Source organism: Stenella coeruleoalba (genome assembly GCF_951394435.1).
Source record: "Stenella coeruleoalba genome assembly, chromosome: 1".
Lineage (NCBI taxonomy): Eukaryota > Metazoa > Chordata > Mammalia > Artiodactyla > Delphinidae > Stenella > Stenella coeruleoalba.
In genome coordinates, this window is record NC_137169.1 from 17,745,210 (window position 1) to 17,761,302 (window position 16,093).

At 38.8% G+C, this 16,093-nt stretch overlaps 1 protein-coding gene across 2 annotated transcripts in view; it reads left to right on the forward strand.

Annotated features, from left to right (window-relative positions):
* Positions 1–16,093, forward strand: part of KDM1A (lysine demethylase 1A) — a 64,850-nt gene that overhangs the window by 38,265 nt on the left and 10,492 nt on the right. For both annotated transcript variants that reach the window (XM_079901200.1, XM_079901201.1), the window contains 8 exons: positions 536–642; positions 2,198–2,279; positions 3,331–3,425; positions 12,239–12,381; positions 12,759–12,849; positions 14,044–14,178; positions 14,953–15,026; positions 15,809–15,920. In XM_079901200.1, coding sequence (XP_079757326.1) covers positions 536–642; positions 2,198–2,279; positions 3,331–3,425; positions 12,239–12,381; positions 12,759–12,849; positions 14,044–14,178; positions 14,953–15,026; positions 15,809–15,920 — 839 coding nt within the window. The remainder of the gene's footprint in view (positions 1–535; positions 643–2,197; positions 2,280–3,330; positions 3,426–12,238; positions 12,382–12,758; positions 12,850–14,043; positions 14,179–14,952; positions 15,027–15,808; positions 15,921–16,093) is intronic.

Here is a 16,093-nt window from a genome sequence, read left to right on the forward strand (position 1 = left end):
CTTTAATGGTGTCTGGATAATGTCTGCCAGGAATCAGAAGATAGCGATATTTTGAGAATTAATACATCTATCTATCTATTTATTTATTTTATATTTATGCTTTAATAATTTTTCATAAAAGGAAACTAAAGACTGCAGAAGTAGAGCTTAAAGAAAATAGCTTTAAGAATCGATTGGTTGACTGCTCAAATTGTCCTAAGTATAATTGTGAGGTAAATGTGGGAGATTATTCATAATAAATTAACCGAGGGTCACAGACGCTGAAGCACATGGCAGAGGTAATGAAAAAGTAAATCTTAAGATAAAGGATTTCATTTATGAATTTTCAACATTGAATTAAAGTTTATAAGTTTCAGATATTTGCTAATTTGTATTCATATAGTTTTCATAATTTGAAAATAACTCTGAATTGTTACTTTGTGAGACGTCATAACATGTTAAGAACCTAGAAATTTTCTTGATAAAAAAAATAACAAATAAAAACTCTTAAACCTACAACAAAGTATTTTAATTTTTGTTCATTTTTTAATTTTAGCTAAAAAGACAGGAAAGGTAATCATTATAGGCTCTGGGGTCTCGGGCTTGGCAGCAGCTCGTCAGTTACAAAGTTTTGGAATGGATGTCACACTTCTGGAAGCCAGGGTAAGAATTTTATTTTGGGTTTAGAAGCCCAGCTTAATGGAAATATGGTAAAGAAATTATCTGTTGCAAATTAAGGAATCTTACAAATTGAACTAAACCAAACTGATTTAAATAATACTCAAAGTATTTTGACAGTGTTAACTACATTGGATAAAGCATTTTTGACAGTAAAACTTTGCAAAGTGCTCAGTGAGTATTTAGAGTTTATAAATAATCCATATAGCCCTTTGATGTATATTTTCAGGTCATTGTTTCTTGCAGCTAACTTTCAATTTGGGGGCTTTCTCGGGCATACCCTTTACAGGATGCAGTTATATTTAGTGGTGGGACAGAGTGAATTGTATTCTGTTTGATTGTAAACGGAAAGGAGTTGCTTCTCAGACAGCAGCCATCTTTTACAGCCTGGTGAAGCCAAGATATTGGCTCCTTATCATTAGTCCTAGAGAGAGAAATGGAAACTGAAAGAGGATGGGGATGATGGCACAGAATGGAAAAAAAGAACATCCCATTAGGATGTTATTATTCAAATCATTTTCATGAGTAATTTTTGAGATTTAATTATTTTTCAGTGGCTTAAAGACCTCCCTTGACTCCTACCATTTAAAGAAACAAAAACCATACAACAACAAAACACTTCTCACATAACCTAAACAATCTAAAATTTTATAAAAGCTTTCAAAATGTTTTGAAATTGCTTTTTACAAATTCCTAATTTTTTAAAATGTTCTTTACAAATAGAGTATGGAGAGATCAAAATTAAATAATTCCTGATACAGTCTTACTTTAATATTTTATTCATTAATTCAGAAAACATTTGTGTGCCCTCTGTCTCCTGTGTACAAAGAATATAGCAAGGAATAATGGGATCATTATGATTCCTACCCATGTGTGCAGGTTTTTGTTTTGCTTTTTTTCATTTGTTTGTTTGGAGTTTACAGAGTACTCTCATGTAATCCATGACTGAAGTATCACTGCAGCTCAGTAAGATTTCCCCATACTTGAAAATCTACAGTCATCAAATGGGCCTGTGTAGAAATGAGAGGTATTGTCAACAGTTCATGCTCAGTAGACACTCTGCCCTTGGGCATGGGGCTGCACTGGAGAGGCATTTGTCAGATAGATATCAAATCATTCACAGCTGACTTTGACACTGTGGGGCAAGAGTCAGAACATGAAGGTAGGAAAATGGCCTTTAGTGTTGAAATTTGTGAACAAATATTTTCTATGTGAGTGGCCCTTGCTCAGCCTGTACAACTGGTGTTAGAGACATTAGGGTAGGTGGCTAATAGTACCAGTAACTAAGTATGTCTTTTGGGTGTCAAATTGTTTCCTACCTCACATCACTTAATTCTGTTCCTTTTATATGTCATTCATTACCTACCACTCTCTCAAATAGTTAAAGTTCATTTGCTCTTTGTGCTCACATTGTACTCCATGTAAACTCTAACTACACCTTTCTTTTTAAGTTATCAAAGAGCCCTGAGATGGTACCTTGCCAGGTTATTATGGTTAAACTAGAATTTATGACTTTAGCCATTTAATTTCTGAAAAACAGGATCGTGTGGGTGGACGAGTTGCTACATTTCGCAAAGGAAACTACGTAGCTGATCTTGGAGCCATGGTAGTAACAGGTCTTGGTAAGTAGTTCTTAGTTTTGTACTGTAATACAAGGTCTGAGACTCATAAAATTGTTTAATCTTACATATATATATATATATGTATGTATGTATGTATGTATGTTTTTTTTTGTTTTTTTGGCTGCGTTGGGTCTTTGTTGCTGCGCACGGGCTTTCTCTAGTTGCTGTGAGCAGGGTCTACTCTTTGCTGCGGTGCGCGTGCTTCTCATTGCAGTGGCATCTCTTGCTGTGGAGCACGGGCTCTAGGTGCACCAGCTTCGGTAGTTGAGGCACACGGGCTCTAGAGCGCAGGCTCAATAGTGTGGCACATGGGCTTAGTTTCTTCTTGGCATGTGGGATCTTCCCGGACCAGGGGTCAAACCCTTGTTGCCTGCATTGGCCGGCAGATTCTTAACCACTGCGCCACCAGGGAAGTCCCTGTTTAATCTTATATTTTAAAGCCATAGATACAATTTTAAAATATATTGGTTAGGATACTGTTCTCAGTATTAGTGAGAGGTAAATTGACAAATAGTCTTCCTGAAAAGATACATCAATATGAGCATAATTTAAAATGTACATAGATTTTAACCTAGCGGATCCAGTTCTAGGAAATTATCCTAAGAAAATAGACAACTGGACAGTGACGTAGCAGATGTTAGAAACCACAGATTAGAAGATTAAATTATTATACAATGAGAACTATGCAGCCACTAAAAATTATGTAGCTGCATATTAACATGAAATTATGTCCACATTTGTTGCAAAGTTGGAAAAAGATCACAGAACAGTGCATGTGTTATGATCCTTTTGTATGTATATGTCTGTAATTTTATGCACATAAAATCTAGAAGGGTCTGTAATGTTAACCAATTTTTGGTAATAGGTAATGTTTTGCTTTCTTCTTTATGCTTAACTTAAATATTTATTTTACTTTGGGCATTTTGTTGATATGTAATTCATGTACCCTAAGCTTTGATATTTTAAATTTTGAGTAAAAATATTTTTGCATTGAGGTTTTTTGTTCTCTTTTCATAGGTATGTTGAATTTAATTGTTGGAGTTTTTTCTAGGAGGGAATCCCATGGCTGTGGTTAGCAAGCAAGTAAATATGGAACTGGCCAAGATCAAGCAAAAATGCCCACTTTATGAAGCTAATGGACAAGCTGTAAGTTGACAACAAACTACTTTTCACAATTTCTTTGGTTCAGTGGAAAACAATTTTGGGGAAATATGTGAGTGAATATACACACATATAAATATGAACTGAGAGTAGAAATGATGTGACATTATTGTGATTGTTTCTTAACTCTGAGCTGTATAGGAAGGGGTTATACATGCCTGTTTAGGCATTTATCTTTAAATACTTAATGAAGATTAGGCTAGCTAGGCTGTTAAGTTTTTTAGTTTTTGATGGGCTAATAGCGAAATGGTGGTACTAACCTGATGCTTAGGTAGGTTAAAGTGTTTGTTGATCAGAGGCATAGGAGCTTCCTATGGTTGGTATGATAGTAGCATGGAAGTGATATTCAGTATGGGAGAGTGAGAGTGTTTTAACAGCTGTATTATAAGTTATGTAAGTCAGTCCTAATTTTTAGGGGTCTGTGAAACTCAAAAGTTTGTATTCAGCAGAATTTTTGCCAACTCCCCTGTTAGGAGTGAGGGAGTCTACAATTCTCAGGCTATAAACACACTATCATCTTTATATTTGAAGGAAGGGAAAGCTTGCTATGTATATGGCAGTTTAGCCTACTGTTATTAAAAGTGGTTAGATTCCAACTCTAGAATTTTGTGTGATAGGTCCCATGGGACATCCTCACCTTTTCCTGTCTACCTTTAGGATATGCAGTTTATATCAGAGAAGTACAGACTTCTGGGAAATGTTTTGGTTCCCATCCCCACCATTCTGGATCCATATTTACTCCCAGGGCTTTTTTGGGGGTGAGGGGAAAGGGCGGGCAGCCTTCTGGCAAAATAAACAAAGTAGAAAGGAAAAGGATGAAGTAGAGGTTAATTCAACAATTCTATAAACTTCTATTTACCCTGCAAAGACCTGTAAAAAATAAAGAGATAAGACAGTGTCCCTGCCATGTAAGACCCCATAGTCTGGTGGTACTTGTACACAAATAATTATCTTTTCCCACCTTTTTATTATAGAAATTTTCAAACATATACAAAAGTAGAAAGAGTACTATAATGGACTCCCATTTTTCCAGTCTTGTTGAGAGCAGGGGAAGTGACATGACCAGATAGGTGTTTTAGGTAGATAGACAGTAATTTAGAGAATTGAATTGAGGAAGCAGGGTCTCTGAAGTAGATACTACATTAGTTCTCAAGAAGTAATGGAATCCAAACCAAAGATTATCACTGATCTTTGAGACACTATCTTTTTCTTTAGACTTTCCTGAATGTAGAGCCTGTTCATTTAGTCTTTCTAACAGTAAAAAGTGAGGGGTTTTTTCCTAGTAGAGATATCCAAAGAAATTGTCTGCTTTCTTGGTATTAGATAAGCTGTAAAACATTTTTTAAAACACTTGTTTCTAAATAACATACCAATATTTGCTGAAGTGTGGCCTATAGCCAGCTGCCAATCCATGAACTGTTGGTTACTAGTATGGGATGAGATATATCTTGTGCCAGAATGTAAATAAACCACACCATTTAACCATGATGTTTGTTCAGAGGATGACTTTTTTTTTTTTGGTAGCAAGACTTTGTCAACGAAAGAAGTGGTGGTGCGTTTAGTTTATGTTCTGGCATAAGCTCCGTATCTCACCAGGACCAGCCCTTTGAGTAGCATTTTGGTACACAGTTGTTAAGCTGGTGTGTGGTTTTCAGCATTTTGTTGTCATTCAACTCTGATCTTTATAGTATTTTTCTAGGTTTGTTTGTTTGTATTTGGTGAAGCAGCCAAATGGTAAGGAGGATTCTTTAAGCATTCTCAAATTTGGGAAAAAATTCTTTGCATCTTTGAGTTCTGCTTGCCTTAAGTTAGTCAATCAAACATAAGAAGACATTAATATTTCTTAATCATGCTGTTCCCAGTGGTCTAGCTCAGAGTAGGAATGGACAACCGGTGACCAGTAGACTGGCTTTTGGCTTATATGACAAGTACTGAGAGCTTATAGCCTGGTTAATTTATGCTTATAATCACAGATATGTGTCGTGCCTTTAGAAATCTAAGGAATCGCTCAGTCAGTTGCTTCATTCTCCCATTTTGCAGGGGAAGAATCTAAAGCACGTGCATGTTTCCCTGAGGTCATTATAGTCAATAAGTTGTAGAGCCAAGGTCCGTTGTCTGGTGTTGCAGCTTTAATGCCCGCACTTGTTCTGTTCTGCCTAGCTGATAGTTCAGGGAAGGTGGGAGCAGGGGTGAGTGTGCAGTTCTGACTGCCAGTGTGACTGCATCAGCTGAGTCTCCTTCTCAGAGAGCTTTCTTTTAATAGGTATTCTAAGGAGGCCCACCTAGAGTGATGATGTTCACTCAGCCATTGATTTTTCTTCAGTGAACTGTTGAACGAAATGAGATGTGTTCCTCCATTCTCTGTGGATAGCCTCAGTGGAAGAGAGGGTGATTGATTTGATGGTTCTGTTGTTAGTACATAGAAATTAATTATTCCATCCTATACAAGGCCAGCAGTTAACTCAGAGTTATTAATATCATTTGTAATTTTGTCTTAAGGACATATCACCATACTCAGCCATTTTGCTGCTATAGAAAAAAATTCATGTAGTAAGTGGTTTTTGTTTTGTTACCTTGTTATTGTTTTAATAACAGTCACAAGAATCCCTGAAAGAGTTTGCCTCTCTCTTCTCTCTGGTCCTGGACTGGCAGCTAGTATGTTGAGCTTGTATGTTTGTTTTTGACAAAGGAAGCTTATTTTATGGCTTTGGTTTACTAGAACAGGGCTTTCTAATCTGGTTCTACTATAGGATATTCTTATAAATAGAAGTATCTTCCAAGCCTATAAAAACAATCAGAGGGCTTCCCTGGTGGCGCAGTGGTTGAGAGTCCGCCTGCTGATGCAGGGGACACGGGTTCATGCCCCGGTCCAGGAAGATCCCACATGCCGCGGAGCGGCTGGGCCCATGAGCCATGGCCGCTGAGCCTGCGCGTCCGGAGCCTGTGCTCCGCAACGGGAGAGGCCACAACAGTGAGAGGCCCACGTACCGCAAAAACAAAACAAAACAAAAAAAAACAAATAATTGGAGCTAATAAAGCAGGTGCCCTCGGATTAACTGATGATGGAGTTATCCTCTGAATTATGCAGTTTTAAATAGATATGGGTAAGGTTGGGAAATAGGGTAATTCATATTTCAGGAGCATTTTGGGAGTCACCAGTGAGAGGACTGAAAACATGGATTGGTGGGGGAGACTGGAGAAATGACTGTGAGTGTTTTCTGCATCTCCTATACGGCTAGTAACTTGGGGGCTTTAGATTCTAGTTTTGTGTTTGACTTTTTTTGAGTAATGAAAAGGTATCTGAAGTGAGTGACTGTGTGAGAGAGAGAGACTCTGTGTGTGTGTGTGTGTGTGTGATTATTAAGTGAGATCAAAAGACTCAGTAACTACTTAGAGAAACAGAACCTGATTATGAGGAAGAAAGATAACAGTTGAAAGGTAACGCATGCCAGGCTTCTTAGAAATACCATTGATTGGATACACTCAGTACCTATCATAACTTAGCAAGTTTCCACTTTTATTCATAGAGAGTGGTGCTTAAGTGGTTATACTTTTGACAGAGGTATCTTGGCCGTTTCAGTTTTCATCTTCCTTTTTGGAAACATCTTTGGTATCTTTAAGGAAGTCTTTCTCTACCCTTTAAAATCATGACTGCCAATCCCTGCTTTTTATAAATATAAAAATCTCATGCCTTCCTTTAATGTTTTTGAAGTTGCAAAGTAAGTTTTTTCCCCTCAAATATAGTTATAATACTGACTTTTCTTTTCCAAACTATATTAATTTATTTAACAAGAATTTACTGAGCACCTCTGCTATGTGCTAGAAGTTGCTGGAGTGCACTCCTTAGACATGCCATGTGTGCCTTCTCCACATGGCTTAGTCCCTGCTCTAGGAAAGTCAGTTATTTACATCCCCTGAAAGATTCCTTATGAGGTAAAAGAAGGAGAGGGAGGCAACAGTCTCCATTTATAGAATCACATTGAATTTTATTTGAATTAAGGATATACCTGTTGTCCTTATTCTCCCTTCAGGGTTAATAACAATATCTCATTTCCCTTAGCTATTTGGGAATCTGGGTTAGAAACTCCTCAGATGTAAATTTATTTTTCCACTAATCTTTCGTTTTACCGTAATTGTAGAAGTGCATGGGGATGGGAGAGGTGGAGGTTGACTGTGGCCTCTGTTGGCCAGATTTTGCCATTACAACTTTCTTCAACGTGTAATTCTTCCTGAGGATTTCTCTGGCTAAATCTCAGAATTTTGAGTACCTGGAACCTAGGTACACTTAACTCCATTTTTGCTCTGCTGCTAGAGAACTTATGCAGACTGGAAGTATGACAGATGGGCAATGTTTTTGAAGACCTACCAAGCTTGTGATGATAGAATGCAACCAGAGGTAGAACTAAGGAGAGCTGTCCTTCCTTTGAGATGATTCCTTACAGAATCAGGGACCGTGTCCAGAAAGTTGTTTGGCTCTCCCAGAATTTATTCTGCATGAGCCAGTCACACAGGCTTCCCCACCCGGACCATGTTCAGGGATGCTCCATATAATCCGTCCTCCATATATGGATGCTCCGTGTAATAGGATCAAAGCAGTCAGGGTTAGACCCCATGTAGAGGAGGGAGACTCACCAAATGTTTAGTCTTGAAGGAACCATTTATTTGGAGCCTTTCATTGAGAAATAAATGGTTTTGAAAAATCATAAAATCTGTTTCAAGCAATAGCCTTTTTGTTTGATTCTTTGCTAGGAAACTGTATCAAAGGCCCTTTCCCGAAAGACTGCTTCTTCGTTTGTTGTTATGTGTTGTCACTGTGTTGTAATATAGGAATCCAGCTGCGTAAAATGTGGTGCTTAAGCCTTGGTAACATTTGCTGAGTTCCTTTCTGAGGATGCAATTTAAGAATATACAATAGAACAGTCAGGTTAGGGCTTCCCTGGTGGCGCAGTGGTTGAGGGTCCGCCTGCCGATGCAGGGGACACAGGTTTGTGCTGTCGGGAGGATCCTGCGTGCCACGGAGCAACTAAGCCCGTGTGTCACAACTACTGAGCCCGTGTGCCGCAACTACTGAAGCCCACACACCTAGAGCCCCTGCTCCACAAGAGAAGCCACCACAATGAGAAGCCTGCGCACCACAACAAAGAGTAGCCCCCGCTCGCAGCAACTAGAAAAAGCCCACGCAGCAACGAAGACCCAACGCAGCCAAAAATAAAAATAAATAAATAAACTTATTTTCTAAAAAAAGAATGAATGGTCAGGTTAAACTAAAATTATTGTGACTTGTGTTAGAGATTGCCAGTATTTCAACATCCTTTCATAATTATTTGTGGAACTAACAGAGTCCAAGGGTTCTCACCAAAGGGAAAGAAATGACCTGAAACAGGTGTGTAGGGGGTGCTTAGGGTAGTCAGTTGCTAAAGTTCTTGTCATTGTCTGAGTGTGTCAAGTAGAATATATCTAATAGATTAACTTTAGAAACAGAGTCAAGGTTTAAATACATCAAAAACACATTTTGCTTTTCTCCCAGTCAGTATTGGTGTCCTAATGGACAAGTATTTTATGTACTATTTTCCAAATATTTCTTTAATTTTAAAGTGTAATTTTAAAATTAATGGGAAAAAATCCAGGTTTCAAAGCTACCCCTGGTGTCACTGACAACATTCCTATAACTGCTTAGCAGAAAATGGATGGGACCTGACTGCTGACTGGAGCCCCGAGTTAGAGGGGGTGTCCTGGAGATGCAGTCATGTCATTCTGGTATCAGATGCAGCAGTGATCTTTTGGTTTGGTGTTTGTTTGGTTTGATTGTTGTTCTTTTTCTCTTGTACTGAATTTTGCTTACTCCTCTCTGCTTTCTGCACTGTCTCCCTTTACCACCCCCACCCCCACCCAAAGTGCCTTTCTTTTGCCCATTTCTGTGCCTTGACTCTCTCATTTTAGTCTCTGTACAGTCTGTTCCTTATCTCTGTGGTAGTTGCAGCTTCTGAGCTCACAATGCTTCTGTCATGCTGTGTGTTTAAAGCCTTGATTCTACTGCCGTCTTAGAAAACTAAACTTGGCTTGGCTGTGGGCTCTTATTTACAGTTTATTTCTCTCTCTGCTGCACTGGTTAAAAGGACACTGTCAAGGTATTTTTCTTTCATAATTTTTCAATTCATTTTCCTCACTGTTTACAGTAACCCATTAAAAGCCTGAAACTTAAATCTTTCCCTTCCAAAGATCCCGTCCATCATACATTCCCACTGGTTTGTTGTAGAGTTGCACCTGTATGTTGGGCTGGTGCCATTTGAGTATTTGTCATTGAAAGAGCATGTAAAAAGTCAAGTTTTTTGTCGGGGGTGTGGGTGGACTAAAGGGGAAAGTGTAACGAATCATGTGGGCTGCTCAGCAAACAGAGGGAAGAAACAAAAGGTCAAATTTGGTCCCTCTAACCTTGACAGTGTCCCTTTAAATATTTCTGTACCACACACCCTGGACCCCAGATACTGAGCCTTTGAGTGCTGCGTACTTTTTCAATATGAACTTCCCTATGTGACTGTCACTCTAGCTGTAAAGATTAGAGCTTGTCTAAAGCAAGCCATCCAATTGACACTGGAAGAGCTTTAATCTGTACCATTTGCAAACTTGGCGTATTGGCACTTTCTGTCCTATTGTAGAGGCATATGTGATCTGATCCCTCTTGCTGCTATAGCATCCTCCTGCTAGGCATTTTAGAAGCCACATGTAGAAATATCACCATTTGTACTCCAGGAAAAGCAGTCATTCATATTGCATCTGTGATCAGTGAAGAGCTCATAACTATGTAGATTTCATATTGAAAATGTGATTGTTTCCTTTTTAAAGGAGCACCAAATTTAGAACCATCTTTTGTAACATCACTGCGGGAATTAACACCAAGCAAAATTTCAGCATTGCTTTGAGCTGTTCTTTATGTGACCATCATATATAGAGTATATGTAACTGACGGGAAAGTAAATGAAATTCCTGACAAGAAGGTCACTTCCATCAGCTCTGATAGCTGTGTAATCAAAACAAGTAGCGATGTCACCAAGAACTCCTTTCTTTGGCCCTGGACTTGAATGGGTAGGTCAGATGTGTTTGATCCACCAAGTCCTAGGTACCAAGTCCTAGGTACCACCCTGATATATAAATGGCACCAAGCATCCAAAGCCTGATTCACTGCCTTATTTCTCAACATAAACCAAAAGATTCTCAGGGGTTTCTATTTCTAAGGCTAAGGGGGATTCTCTAATTCATAAAGATTTCCTGATCTCTCCCATGTGTGATCTTTTAGAACTTGATGCTTTAAAATATTATTTTGATTGAATTAGTTACAGTGTCTTGTCATAATTTACAGTTCCAAAGGAGAGTTGCAGTCCTTTTCCCTTTGTTTTGGTGCAGATTATACTTCTCACCATATTCTTTTTTGCTATACCATGGCTCATCTGCTAAGAGTTACTGTGTGACTCATCAGTGAAGGGGCAGAGGCTAGTGCTTCGAAAGCATCCATTTAATTGGGAAGGGCAAAACTGAAGGAGTTGCAGATGAGAAGCAGAGTTTTACTGTGATGATCTTGTCCATAATAGTTACCTCTAATTGTAGATCATTCTTCCTCAGCCTTAGTGATTATTAGGGCTTACTTTCATGTTTTGTTTTCTTGTTACCAATTTTAGGTTGATGGTAAAGTGAAAATCCAAATTTTGAATCCTGTTTCCCAGTTGGTGCCTAGCGCCTTTTTTTTTTTTTATGTATTTATTTGGCTGTGCCGGCTCTTAGTTGTGGCACGCGGGATCTTTGTTGCCACACGTGGGATCTTTCGTTGTGGCATGCGGGATCTAGTTCCCTGACCAGGGATTGAACCCAGGCCCCCTGCATTGGGAGCACGGAGTCTTGACCACTGGACCACCAGGGAAGTCCCGATGCCTAGCTTTTTATGGCAAGAGATGCTTGCCTTAGACATGCTTTTTCCTTCTCGCTATTCCCATGAATTCAGCAATAGGATTGTAGATACAGTTTACTCTGGGGCTGAATTAAGCAGTAGCAGAGGAATTTGTGTCAGCTAACTGATGGTATCACTAGGTAGGGGCACAGCAGGGATTAGGAGCATGGTCTTGCAGCTTGATGATCTGCTTTGCAATCTGTTCTCTTACTCCACAGTAGTGAGCCAGACCTGGTACCTCAGTCACTCATAGTCTAAGAGCATTGGATATTCAACTCTGAACTTAATTGGTGCCATAAAACACTATTACTCTGAGAAAGAATTAAGATGCTGTTGTGTTCTTATTAATAGCCATGAATTTCACTTCTCTCTTCCCTACTCCTACCTGAAATTGTCGTCTTTGAGGGGAAGCAGATACCTTGGGCTTCTTATTTTTTCATCCTGTCCTTATTCTGGAAGGTGCTCAGGTGTGTTAACATAGTCTTTGTTCTCTGGGACTTCTCCAGTGTGTTGTCTGCATGTCAGCCCAGCTTATCTCAGTGCATGTCAACTCCAGGGCATCTTGGGCTCCACATGACTTCACTCAACACCAATGTGAATCCTGTGGCTGTTAATAAAGGTAGAGTCCCAGCTCTGAGGGCAAAATCGTGAGAATAGGAAAATATCTGGGCTGAAACATTTCATATCTCATTTAATGGAATTGACCACTTCATAGAAAAGACAGTTTGAATCATTGTCCTCAAAGGTTTCCCCTTTGAGATACATATTTTGACCTTTTAAACTGCAGAGCATTTGTGTTTTCATGGATGGTTATGTTTAGTCGTGTAAGGACCAACTCTGCCATACTTCAAATTTTCAGGTTCCTAAAGAGAAAGATGAAATGGTAGAGCAAGAGTTTAACCGGTTGCTAGAAGCTACATCTTACCTTAGTCATCAACTAGACTTCAATGTCCTCAATAATAAGCCTGTGTCCCTTGGCCAGGCATTGGAAGTTGTCATTCAGTAAGTACTTTGATACCGCTTGTTGTATTATAGATTCCGTTTATAGATTTGCTATTTAATGTTTAAAGTTTTCATCAAATCTTATTTGAGCTAGTTTTCACTTATTTTCTTGTGAGATAGTTAAATCCAAAAGTAAAGCTATTTAAAATAATTACATGATCCTTAAGGCTCTCTCGATTGTAAAATTCATGTCTTTTATGGTATTCAATTAACTGTATTTAACATAGCCTAGAAAATAATTTGCCACCAGCCAACTTTCTTATTCCAAAGTATTAGAAATTTTAGAGGGCCTTGATGCCATCAAATGTTTCTGATGGGCACCTGTCTTACTCAGCAAGGCTGGCTGTGTGGCCGGAGCATATATATTGTCTCTTCAGGTTACAAGAAAAGCATGTCAAAGATGAGCAGATTGAACATTGGAAGAAGATAGTGAAAACTCAGGAGGAACTGAAAGAACTTCTTAATAAGGTGAAATTTTATATTTTTTTCATAGCTGAAGATGCATCAGTAGGGGGAAAAGGCCTTTAATTTAGAAATTTAAAAGCATTTCTGATTTTTTTTCTCCATGGGAGAGAAAGTCTGCACAGCTCATTATTGTTAAGAAAATAATGACTAGCAAAAGGCACTGTATTATCTGTCAGTCTTTCTGTATGGCATTATTGGTAAATTGATGCTGGGGGAAATAGATCTTTCCTGTGTCAGGTTGCTGTTGCCTGTTGCAAAGCTGGCCTAGTGCCCTCTGCTGAAGTCTAGGATGAGAAGGAGATCAGCTGTGCTGGGGTTAAGTTCCCACTGATGAAGACAACATGTCAGCAGCCAGTACCATAATTCATTGGCATAATTATTTCACTTGAGGTGCCAATATGGGGATATTCCCCAGTGGTACCTGTAAGGGGGCCTTTGTTTATGCCATCTTCCAGAGCCCCAGCTCCAGACTGGGAAACCATTTGTTTCTCCTCATCCTGCCAGCTGCAAACTTGGGGGCTTTATGATGCAAAATCTGGGTGCATCTTGTGACTGGACTCTTGCCTCATTCTCTCACTGTACCTCATTTCGTCATCTTGTCAAATGAAGAGGTCTCTGGCACGTCTTCTTCATGGATTGTGGTATGGATGAAGTGAGAAGAGTGGCTAGAACATGGCCAGCTGGTGTGAAGCTCCCAGTCTCAAGCTTTAACCCTCACCCTAGTCTTGTGTAGCACCACCAGAAATCCGAAAAAACTAACATTGGGAATGGTTCTTTGTGGGATGATTTGACCTTTTACATATTTAAAAAACAAATCATGACAATTTGTTTCCCAAAGCAATAAGTTTAATTGGAGACAGTTTGTTTTTCCTGGTAGTTAATTTTTAATTAATTATATATTTTTATTAATGGGACATTCCTAGTTCTCCCATTTGTTTTGGAAGACAGAGCCAATCCTCCTTATCTGATAGTGATGTGATACCTCTATGTTGAGCCATATAGGATTTTTTCCTGTTTTAAAATGTCATTAAAAAAATTTTTTTTAATATCATGATTTGGAAGAGGTATTTAAGAATTCCATAGACCTTGCAGTATAACCCTGTTTTGGTATAATAGCAGTTTAGGGGAGGAACCAAAGTACATGCTTTGGTGATGAATTACTGTCTGGAATGGTAAATTTGTATTTTTCCCTCTTAGATGGTAAATTTAAAAGAGAAAATTAAAGAACTCCATCAGCAATACAAAGAAGCATCTGAAGTCAAGCCACCCAGAGATATCACTGCTGAGTTCTTAGTGAAAAGCAAACACAGGGATCTAACTGCCTTATGCAAGGTATGGTATACATACATGCCTCATTGATTTTTACTTGGAATCCTAAGAAATAGTATAGATCCGGGAAACTTTGGAAAAGAGAGAGCCACTAGCCAATCACAGGTGCCTGTAGTAGGAAGAGGGTTTGGTACACAGGAGCTGTGGGAACTTAATGGGTTAATTTTGTCTGCTTTTTCTGCAGAATTCCTGCCTTGTTTTCACAGTGTCATCCTTTAGCTTACCCACATCTCAGTTTAGCCCTCTGTCATAGTTTATCTCTGACAATTTAAAATAATGATAATGAACATGGACTTCAGAGTTATTGAATGGAGTCAAACTGTCTGGTTGAAATCCCTAACTTAGTATCTCCTAGCCCTGTGACCTTAGATTCCTTAGTCACCTCATCTGTGACATGGTGTTAGTACTACCTCACTTGTAGGGGGTCTGAAGTGGTTATTCCATGCTCGGGACACAGTAAACGCACCGGAAGTGGTAGTCACTATTCTTTTTCATCCTTACTGTGTAGCATACTAGTATGTTTCTTTATTTCCTCCTTCTGCATCCTCCCCCACCTCCCCGCCCCCACCCCCCTCAGTCTTAATTCTAGGCTAACATTGTAACTTGTCTCCGAGAACAACCATCCCTGAGCCCTGACCCAACCTCCAGCCTTCAGCTAAGGCACACTTGTAGATTAACCTGAACAGGGATATGGTCCAGGCCTTACACCTTGTGGTATAAATAACTAGGTGGGTCTCTGACCCATCAAGATCAACCCAGTTCTCTTAATTTTATCAGGAATATGATGAATTAGCTGAAACACAAGGAAAGCTAGAAGAAAAACTTCAAGAATTGGAAGCCAATCCCCCAAGGTAAGGAAAACACGAACGCTCAGAAAGATAGCTTTTACTGTTCCTTCTGTTAGATTTAAAAGAAAAATTACAAAGCACCCTGGGCTTTTATTTATGTTCAGTGAATGTATTGTAAATTGTTTAATGAATGGAAGGTATCTGTGCACATAGGACTATTTGTCAGGCTCCTTAATCCTCTGCTGTTATATTTTAATGTGTAACGGTGTCCTAGATACTTGCTAGGTATCTTTTTTTTAAAAGATAGCCTTTTCCCATAAGATTTGATACATGAATGAAAATTGTCTTTGAGTGGCGTAGAAGGTGGTATTGCTTTAAACTCATAATTCTGGGGACTAGGGAAGTATTACACTTTATTTCCATTGGGTTTTTGACAGTGAACTCTTACATGGTGACAGTGTGCTGCATGTTGCATCCAGCCTCCACATACATCTACTCTTTTCTGTAGTCAGGGATGCTACCCATTCTTGCTTAAAAAAAAAAAGTCCATGCTTTATTCAAAATATAAAACAAAAAAAATGTTTTAAAGTAAGCTTTTATAATGCAAGGTAACAGGATAAAGAAGACTTTTTTTTTCCCCGGAATTACAGTCAGGCCTTGCTTTATGGCTTGGCCTGCTCTAGGCAGCAGGAATAAAGGGCTTAATAAAACAGATACGGTCCTGCTTTTTGACTTAGAATTTCTTCACATAAGGCATAGTCCCACTGAGATCATCCACATCAGCCCATTGAGAATCATAGTAATGTCCTTTAATAACCTTGTGCTCCTTTGTTCTCATTTTGCAGTGATGTGTATCTCTCGTCAAGAGACAGACAAATACTTGACTGGCATTTTGCAAATCTTGAATTTGCTAATGCCACACCTCTCTCTACACTTTCCCTTAAACATTGGGATCAGGTAAAATTCCCTTACCATGTATTGCACATGTCTTTGAGAGGGCTCCTAAGATAAACTGTTAATTTGTTTGTATGTGTGTTTTTAAACAGCTTTATTAAGATATAATTTATATTCAATAACATTCACCTATTTTAAGTGAGCAATTTGATGTTTTGCCAGACTTACATAGTCAT